Below are 9,943 nucleotides of genomic sequence, written 5' to 3' on the forward strand. Positions count from 1 at the left end.
CAAGTTTCATTTGAAAAGCACTCATCATACCAAGAGCCAGGAAGATCTCAAACTGAACACTAAAATAGGAAATCTATAAGTGCTAACACCAAAATGACAAAGATGTGAAAATTACCCAACAAAGATTTTTAAAGCCGCCATCACAAAAATGCTTCAACGAGCAATTAAAAACACAGTTGAAACAAATGAAAAAAAAATAGGAAGTTTTAGCAAATAAATAGAAAAATGAAGAAGAAACAGAATGAAATTTAAAACTGAAAATGACAACTGAAATAGAAACTCAGTAGAGGGGCTCAAGAGCAGAATGGAGGGACAGAGGAAAGAACCAGCAGATAGAATGATAGAAATTATCCAGTCTGATTAACAGAGGTGTAAATGGACTGGAAAAACAAACAAACAAACAAACAAACAAGCAGTAGCATGTGAGCCTACAACAAAAGACCTAACCTTTGTGTGATTGGTGCCTTGGAAGGAGGAAGGGAAAGGGTAAAAACACCCTGGAAGAAATACGGCTCAAATTCTGGCAAGAGACAGAAACTTACAGATTCAAGAAGCTGACTGAAACCCAATAGGTTAAACCCAAAGATATCCACACCAAGACACATTGTAATTAAATTTATGAACAGTAGAGCCCCCATTTTTTTTAAATCTCAAAAAAAGCAAAAGAAAAATGACATCTTATGTACAGGATAAAACAGTATGAATGGCAGCAGATTTCTCACTAGAAACTACAAAGGCCAGAAGAAGTAGCATAACATTTTCAAGCACTGACAGAAAAAAGCTGTTAACTCCAAATCCCACACCCTGTGAAAATATCTTTCAGGAATGAGGGGAAAAGTCAAAAAATTCTCAGGAAAAGGAACACTAAGAGAATTTACTGCCAGCAGATTGTCTCTAAAAAAAAAGTTAAAGGACTTCAGGAAACAAAAAGAAAATGACAAAAGAAAAAACCTTGGAACGTCAGGATGGAAGGAAGAACGTGCTGAGTAAAAATTGGGTAAATACAATAGGCTTTCCTTATGCTCTTGAGTTTTAGAATAGAATCATGTTTGTTGAAGCCAAATTTATACCATTGTATGACGTAGATCTAAATGTACACAGAGAATATAATTAAGAAACTCGCATAAACAGAGGAGAGTAAGGGAAGTAAAGTAAGGTAATGTTTCCACATTTATAGCCTATTGTCTCTAAATCTCTTTGAGTGTACACTCTTATTAATAAAAATGTTTCTGAGACTATACCTTGAATCCACGTAGATTTACAAATCATGAAGATATAATTACCACTGAAGTATTCTCAAAGGGCTAACTCCTACCAAAATCAAGTATGTAGTCCTAAACCTGGATTACATAAAATGCAAGGATAGAGGTGCAAGTAAAAGTACTCCACGAACAAGTGATAAATACTAGAGAACTGGACTGGCCTCCAATGTCATTCCAAACAAAACAGAAAAAAAAAAGAAAAAACAAAAAGAGGTAGGGTCCTGGTCTAGGTTAAAAGACAATTAAGAGCGGGGCACCTGGGTGGCTTAGTCGGTTAAGCGTCCGACTTTCGCTTAGGTCATGGTCTCGCGGTTCGTGGGTTCGAGCCCCGCGTCGGGCTCTGTGCTGACTGCCAGCTCAGAGCCTGGAGCCTATTTCAGAGTCTGTATCTCCCTGTCTCTCTGACCCTCCCCTGCTCACGCTGTCTCTCTCTCTCCTAGAAACAAATAAAAATATTAAAAAAAAAAAAAGACAAGAGGGATGCCTGGCTGGCTCAATCAGAGAAACATGCGACTCTTGATCTCGGAGTCATGAGTTCTAGCCCCATATCAGGTGCAGAGATCACCTAAATAAATAAATATTAAAAAAAGAGAGACAAGAGAAATAGCTAAACACAAATGTGCCAGCCCTGGCTAGATGACATTTCAGAAACAAAAGCAGCTACAAAATCTATTTTGGGGGACAACTGAAATTTGAATATGGGTTGAATATTAGATGATGCTCTTAACTGCTTATGTATGATAATAGTATTGCATTTACATAGGAGAATGCTCTTAGAAGATGCATTTTAAAGTTTATTTATTTAGGGGCATCTGGGTGACTCAGTCAGTTAAGCGTCCAACTCTTGATTTCATCTAAGGTCATGATCTCACAGTTTGTGGGATCAAGCCCCACATCAGGGTCTGTGCTGACAGTGTGTGGCCTGCTTAGGATTCTCTCTCTCTCTCCTTCTGACCCTCCTCTGCTTGCATGCATGCATGTTTGCTCACGCTCTCTCTCTCAAAATAAAAACATTTTAAAAAGTAAAGCTTATTTATTTATTTTGAGAGAGAGAGAGAGAGTGTGTGTGCATGGGAGGGAGGGGCAGAGAAAGGAAAAGAGAGAGAATTCCAAGCAGGCTCCACACTGTCAGCACAGAGCCCAATAAATAAAGGTTTGAACCCATGAACTATGAGATCATGACCTGAGCTGAAATCAAGAGTCAGATGTTTAAACGACTGAGCAACCTAGGTGCCCCTGCAACTTCATCTCAAATGACTTAGCATAAAACAAACACAACAACAAAAATATATAGAAAGAAGGCAAATGTGCAAAATTGCTGAATACAAGGTATATGGGTATTAATTGTACAATCTCTTTCAACTGTTGTATACGTCAACATTTTTTTCAAAATAAAACGGTGGGAAATTATGCATGTTACATATGCATAATTATGCATGTGAATACTACAGAAAGCATTCACAAACAGAGACTCTAAATAGATGCATTAAGCATGTCAATGGAGGCTCTGACATGTCCTGACACCTTGTCAAGACCAATGACATTCTCTTTACTGCCAAACCCTCCCATTAGTTCTAGCCTGACTCCACCTCCCTAAGAGCTCTCGTGTCTGTGGACACTGCGCTGGATGTACCTCCTGGGGATCCTTCTGCCTCTTTGCTTCCTCATCAGGTCAAGTGTCCATGGCCATCTTCATAAAAGCAGCCCATTCCCTGTCCAGCCTGTTACCTTGCTTTATTTTTGATAGGACATAGCTCTCCATCTGAAACCATCCTTGACCTGCTCATATTCCTTATGTCTCCCCCACTGGAAAGGAAGCTTTGTGAAGGCAGGGCTTTGTTCTCCCCCAGGGACCCCAGGGCCTAACTGATACCTGGCACAGAGTAGGTGCTGAAATATATTTATTAGTCAGGATGGAGAATTCCAAGACTCTTATCTGCAGAACATGAATGTTTCCAGGGAAAATCCCACCAAATACCGATATATGGAGCCTGATGGAAAGCAGTTCATCAATAGTTAAAAGAATGCTACAAAAATAGGAGCATCAGATAACAAAATGAGAGCTCTTAGAAATCAAAGATTAGAAGATAAAGACCAGAAGTTGGCCAGAGAGTGGAACAGATAAAGAGCTGGACAAGAGGAAAGGGAATCTAAGAATGTGTCTGAGGTCCCTGATCAGACTGCCCAAAACTCTAGAGAAATAATTGCCCAAAGGCAGGGATGGTAAGGAGAAAACACTCCTACCTTAACAGGACACATTCCCAGATGGACAGTGTCCTGAATGTCTGGAAAATGGCTCAAAAGAGCTCTGCTAAAGCACCTTATTGGGAAATGTCAGGCCAAGGATGAAACATTCCAGAAGCAAATTTCAGCATGTTCACCCGGCACTGGGAATCAGAGGGCATCAACTTCTTTCACACCACTGAACACTAGAATAAAACTTGGCCCTCCTATTAGAGGAACAACCACCTCCCACATTTAATTTTTCATGTAGTAGGAGCCACCAGCGTTGGGCCCCAAATCGGGTAACCATCTCAGACCCAAGACTCACCAGGCTTAAACAACTCTAATCTCTGCACACAAGATGCTTCCTCTGGAGTGACCACTGAGGACTGAGCCTGCCTGAGGGCTATGGACCTATGTTGTTCCTTCACAGTGACTGCAGAGAGTGAGTCTGGAGGGGAGTGGGGCAGGGAGGGGATGTTTATGCTATTTATTGTTTCTCTGTATTGCTTTTTTTTTTTTTTTAATGTTTATTTACTTTGAGAGAGAGAGCACATGAGCAGGGAAAGGGCAGAGAGAGGGAGAGAGAATCCTAGGCAGGCTCTGTGCCATCAGCGCAGAGCCCAACATGGGGCTTGAACCCACAAACTGTGACATCATGACCTGAGCCGAAATCAAGAGTTGGATGCTTAACCAACTGAGCCACCCACGTGCCCCTTTCTGTACTGCTTTTTAAAAATGCCTGCTGTCTAAGCGAAGAACTGAGCTATCCTAAGTTTCAGTTCATCTGATGAAATTCTACTGTACAGACAAGGATGTCAAAGCTCAGAGAAGTTCAGTAACCTGCCTGAGGGCATGCAGCCAAGGGATACCAGAGTCCAGAATCAATGCCCATGCCTGCTGAATCCCAGCTACCCCTGGGCCCCGAAGGCTCCAGTCTAAGCTCGGACTTCTGGGAATGACGTTACTCAAGACTTAGGTGAGGCCGAAACCCACCTCTTCTAACCGTGTGCGCTTTGCAGAAGGCTCTGACGCATTGTCACTTTCATCCTCCAAATGCTCTTCATCCTCTTCTTCATCCCTGAAGATATCATCATAGGCAGGAACTTCAAGGTCATCATCTTGTTTAATGAGGAGTTTGATCTAAGATTAAAACAAAAAGCAATCAAGGCTCTTCTCTCTCATTGACAGAAAGCTCTCCATTACACGTTTTCTCTTGCAGAATCTTAGTTCCCAAAGAGCTAACTCATTAAGGTTTCTGTACAAAGAGCCACCTGTTTGAGAATTTTTCAGACTTTTTCTCAAACATTTTCTTGTTTTCATCTCCTCTCACTGAGGCATTGGAGTTGTATCATGTGATATGCGAAAATTCTGAAAATTAAAAACCTTCCACAGTCCTTTAAGTCTGGGAAAAAAGATTTCCTTTCGTGCCACACTCCAAGCAAACAAAATGAACACCCTGCAACTTGGACTCTGACAGAAGACAGGGAGGTGTGTGACCCCTACGGAAGTTAAACTGCTGTCTCTAAAAGCAATTCCAGGCTGACTTCACTTAGAGCCGTCCTTCACATGAGAACTTTGAGGCCTACACTTTGATAACATGAGTGGGATCAACTCAGAGAATGCTTAGGTGGCTGCCCTGTGCCAGGCTCCATGCTTGCTGCCGGGGGTTCAAAGAGGAAGCACAGCATAGCAATTTTAGGCTAACAGTGGTCTCTTACACTGTACATTGTCTTACAGGTCCTCACACTACCCTTTGGATGGGCAGGGAAGGCCCTTGGCCCAATTATAGGGCTAAGGCCTCTAGATCTCCTGATATACAATGACACCAGGCTGCGCCTGAGCTCTAAGGGCAGACTTGGTACAGGGTTCTGGTCCCTATACTTTTAGGTTAAGTGAATTCCAAAATGCATTCTGAGCACCTTCAAGACTTAGGTGCTGCATTTCTCACCACAGATAAGCAAGACCAGATTCTTGCCCTCAGGCTGGTCCAACTCCTATAGGAGAGGTAGATATATGCCTTGCTTAGAACATCAGGTGCGAGGTTGCCCATAGCATAAAAGGTACAAATTGATAGGAGAACTTGGAGGAGACACGGGCCCCAAAGGCCAGGTTACCTGGGTGTCGTTATAGACATTCACGACGTTAACTGGCCTGTGGGTGTCACATACAAAAAATATGGCATCTTCATCGGGCTGAAGGATATCCAATAGGTCTACATTAGCTCCACAGTTTATGAGGATAAAATAATGGAACTGAAACAAAGAGAGAGACGTTGGGAAGTACGTGCCTTGAGTACGTCCTTCACCTTCAGCACACTAGGCCTCTGAGTCCTTCTGCTGAGACACTTCAAGCCCCTGACATCAGTGAGGCCCTGATGGCAAGGGGCTTTACACAGCTGGCCTGGGTAAAGTACTTTGATGTACTCCATATGCTATTTCATTTCCATTGATGACACCTTGAGATAGGGCCCATGGTTGGCCCTGTGGCTGTCTCTGCTTTACCAAGGAGCACATGAAGACTCAGCATGGGTCATGACGCACAAGGTCAAGAAGCTGATGGGGAGCAGAATAAGACTTCAAATGCATAAATGGGCCTCGGCAGGGGCACGTGGGTGGCTCAGTTGGTTAAGTGTTCAACTTCTATGTCTGTCTGTCTGTCTCTCTCTCTGCCCCTCCTCAACTCTTGCTCTCTCAAAAATAAGCATTAAAAAATAATAATAATATGGGGCATCTAGGTCGCTCAGTTGGTTAAGTGTCTGACTTCAGCTCAGGTCATGATCTCACTGTTCATGAGTTCGAGGCCCGCATCAGGCTCTGTGCTGACAGTTCAGAGCCTGGAGCCTACTTCAGATTCTTTTTTTTTTTTCTTACAAATAGTTTATTGTCAAATTAGTTTCCACATAACACTCAGTGCTCATCCCCACAAGTGCCCTCCTCCATGCCCATCACACCTCCCCACCACATCCATCAGTCCTCAGTTTTTGTCAGCATTCAAGAGTCTCTCATGGTTTGCCTCTCTCCCTTTCCCCCACCATTTCCCGCCTTCGTCTCCCCCTTGTTCCTCCGTCAAGTTCCTCCTAACCCTCCTATACGTGTAAACATATGATATTTGTCTTTCTCTGCCTACTTCAGATTCTAGGTCTCCCTATCTGTCTGCCTTCCGCTGCTCATGCTCTGTCTCTCTCAAAAATAAATAAACATTAAAAAAATTTTTTTAAATAACAATAAATAAATAAATAAATAGGCCTCTGCAGATCTCAGTCACTCTACTGTGTTGTGCTGCTTCTCTGTACTAACAGGTCGTACAGGTTTAAATTTGTAACAAGTCTTGGGCACCCCATACTTAATGAGCACCTAAATATTAATTTAAGCCTTACTATATCCTATCACTATAGAAAACCTTTTCCTTATAAATATCGAGGTGGCACAAGTAGTCCCTTCCATGATGACAGGAGCTCCACGTAAGGATTTCTCTCTGCTGTACAGTCCTAAATGTTGCCACAGACTCGAGACCCTCTTCCCTACTCCAGTCCCACCCAGTGGGATCTAAGATGTCCCATCCGTCAGCATAGCCCCATACAGAGGGGGTAAGAGTCCTGGCCTCTACTGTTTAAGGAAGATATGTTCCTGGATTACCAGTTGGAACCGGGATGCTTTTTCTTGGAGAGATAATGTAAAATAGCCACCTTGTCTAACATAATTTTAACTAGGCCATATCAAAATTGAACTGCTAAGACACATGAAACGATGCTCAGCATCCCTCCTCATCAGGGAAATACAAATCAAAACCACACTGAGATATCACCTCACGCCAGTCAGAGTGGCTAAAATGAGCAAATCAGAGAACTCTAGATGCTGGCGAGGATGTGGAGAAACGGGCACCCTCCTACACTGTTGGTGGGAATGTAAACTGGTACAGCCCCTCTGGAAAACAGTGTGGAGGTTCCTCAGGAAACTAACAATAGAACTCCCCTATGACCCAGCAATAGCACTGCTAGGAATTTACCCAAGGGATACAGAAATGCTGAGGCATAGGAGCACATGTACCCCAATGTTCATAGCAGCACTCTCCACAATAGCTAAAACATGGAAAGAGCCTAAGTGTCCATCAACAGATGAATGGATCAAGAAGATGTGGTTTATCTATACCATGGAATACTACATGGCAATGAGAAACAGTGAAATCTGGCCATGTGTAGCAACATGGATGGACCGTGAGGGTGTTATGCTGAGTGAAATAAGTCAGGCAGAAAAGGACAAATATCACATGTTTGCACGTATAGGAGGATTAGGAGGAACTTGACAGAGGAACAAGGGGAAGAAGAAGGGGGGAAATAGTGGGGGAAAGGGAGAGAGGCAAACCATGAGAGACTCTTGAATGCTGACAAAAACTGAGGACTGATGGATGTGGGGGGGAGGGGGGATGGGCATGGAGGAGGGCACTAGTGGGGATGAGCACTGGGTGTTATGTGGAAACTAATTTAACAATAAACTATTTGTAAAAAAAAAATTGAACTGCTAAACTCTAAGCATCTTACATTGAAATATCTGTAACACAAATTCAAAGTTAGAGAGTGTCCACATTCACTACCATTTTTGGTTATCAATTCTGTCTCTACAACTTGAGGACAAGCCACTCTGTGTATATCTCATTTTTTCTCTATCATATTGGCTAATACAGTTGATACTTACACATACATGCAACCTACTGAGGACCTAGAAAGAATGCTAGTGTTAAGAAATTGCACCTGAATAAAAAGACTAATTACTTTAAAATGTTTCTTTCATACCTGTTCTTTATGCTCAAGAAATGCAGTTTCAAGTTCTTGCCACCCAGAAACTGGAATCAGCGTATACTGCACGTGATCACATTGGAACAGAGCCTGAGAGAGTATTTTCAAAAACTATCATATTTAGGCCGTCACTATATCATTCTGTGAACTTTAATGAATTTTTGAAAATCACCAAAAGAAAACATTGTGGGGGGAGGGAGCTTATCTTATTTCTAGGTCTTTTGAGAAGTAGTTCCTGACCCAACAGCCTAACCAAAGGTCATGTAAAAATTGCACCATATTCAAAACCAAGCCAATGATCTTCCCTAATAGAGAAAAGAATTCTGTATTTTTTATATTGCTTATGACACCACTGTGCCCTCAGTTGCCACAGACTCCTCTGTCTGAAACCCCACATTTGAGAATCCACTCCAGGTCTAAGGGTCTCTCCAATGCAACCATTTTTTTGGCCTAAGTTATTGCAACTGCCTTTTGTCGAATCGTTCTCTAAACCACCCAATACTATTGCCAGACAAGCGACCTCTCAGAGTCCCTCTCCCCAGATTTCAGTGCTCCAGCCCCTATCCTAGCCTGCGCTCTCACCAGGGGGGTGGGGAGAGGGGCGGTTCCCGACAGAGCTCCTGCCCGACTCCCAGCCCATCTTGCACTCCCAAACTCCTCCCGAGGCCCCACCAGCACCCTTTGGCCCCGGCCCTTCCCTCCCAAACTACGCAAGGCTTACCTGAAGGATCTTGCAAGCGCACAGAGCGTCCACGTCCGAGGCCACAAAGAGAAGGACCCTCTGTCAGGAAAAGAGAGGGCTAGTTGAACGCAGAGAAACGAACACTAGCCGCTCATGCCCTCCCAGGGCCGCTCCCCCTCATCCCTCCCCCTCCCCCCGACAAGGCCACGAGATCTTAAAAAAAGGGTCACCTGGTTCTGAACCACCTCGTAGAACTCCTTGCGGAATTCGGATACAAACATGGCCCCGGCGGCCGGACCAGAGCTAGCGCTGAAGATCCTAGAGCTTTGGCGGCGGTCAAGACTCCCGCCAAACCAGGACTCTTCCGATTGGCCCAGGAGCCAACCAATACCTACTTAGTTCTCAGCCTTTCCACCTTTCCGATTGGGCCATATTGGAGGCGGGCATAGCGCTCCGCCATCCGGGTTGGAAAAGTTAGGCCCGCTCCTAAAGGAGCGTCATCCACAGGTAAGACGCAAACACTGTTGCTCGCTTCAATGCTGACTCCCATTTACCCACAAATCCAACGTTTGGTGGACATCTTTACTTTGGGAAGAGAAGCCTATTGCCTCCCACTGGGCCCTCCAGGAAAAGAAAATCTTAACGTAAATTCAGTTCCCTTATACATCGAACGAAGTTGTCAGTTTACGATTTCAAAAAACTCTCCGCGCAGTTCGAAGAAGAATGTATGGCTTACTTCCGCCAGCATCCTCGATGGCTGACGCAAAGGCTGGAAGGTCTACATGCATTCTGGGTAGTGTAGTTGATAAAGAGAGTGGGCCTCCACTGAATTGGTCTAGAGGGGGGTACCATAAAAAATGTAATTTAAAGCAATTACCCAAATTACTCTAGAGTGAACAAAACTTAGTAAAGAGTATTTTAGTAAATACTACAGGGAAATCTTAGGCCCTAGATACATTGCTTGGCCTTTTCTCCTTTGCA

At 43.6% G+C, this 9,943-nt stretch overlaps 1 protein-coding gene across 1 annotated transcript in view; it reads right to left on the reverse strand.

The window, feature by feature from the left end:
* Positions 1–9,452, reverse strand: part of CDC45 (cell division cycle 45) — a 36,242-nt gene extending 26,790 nt beyond the window's left edge. Inside the window, exons 1-5 of the mRNA XM_039242804.1 lie at positions 9,193–9,452; positions 9,002–9,061; positions 8,278–8,370; positions 5,603–5,740; positions 4,482–4,628 (exon numbers count right to left, since the gene is read on the reverse strand). Of these exons, the coding sequence (XP_039098735.1) occupies positions 4,482–4,628; positions 5,603–5,740; positions 8,278–8,370; positions 9,002–9,061; positions 9,193–9,243 (489 nt within the window). The 5' untranslated portion in view covers positions 9,244–9,452. The remainder of the gene's footprint in view (positions 1–4,481; positions 4,629–5,602; positions 5,741–8,277; positions 8,371–9,001; positions 9,062–9,192) is intronic.
* Positions 9,453–9,943: the final 491 nt, after the last annotated feature.

The sequence above is a fragment of the Hyaena hyaena genome, unplaced genomic scaffold (genome assembly GCF_003009895.1).
Source record: "Hyaena hyaena isolate Hyena2069 unplaced genomic scaffold, ASM300989v1 scaffold_219, whole genome shotgun sequence".
In the NCBI taxonomy this organism is placed as follows: Eukaryota; Metazoa; Chordata; class Mammalia; order Carnivora; family Hyaenidae; genus Hyaena; species Hyaena hyaena.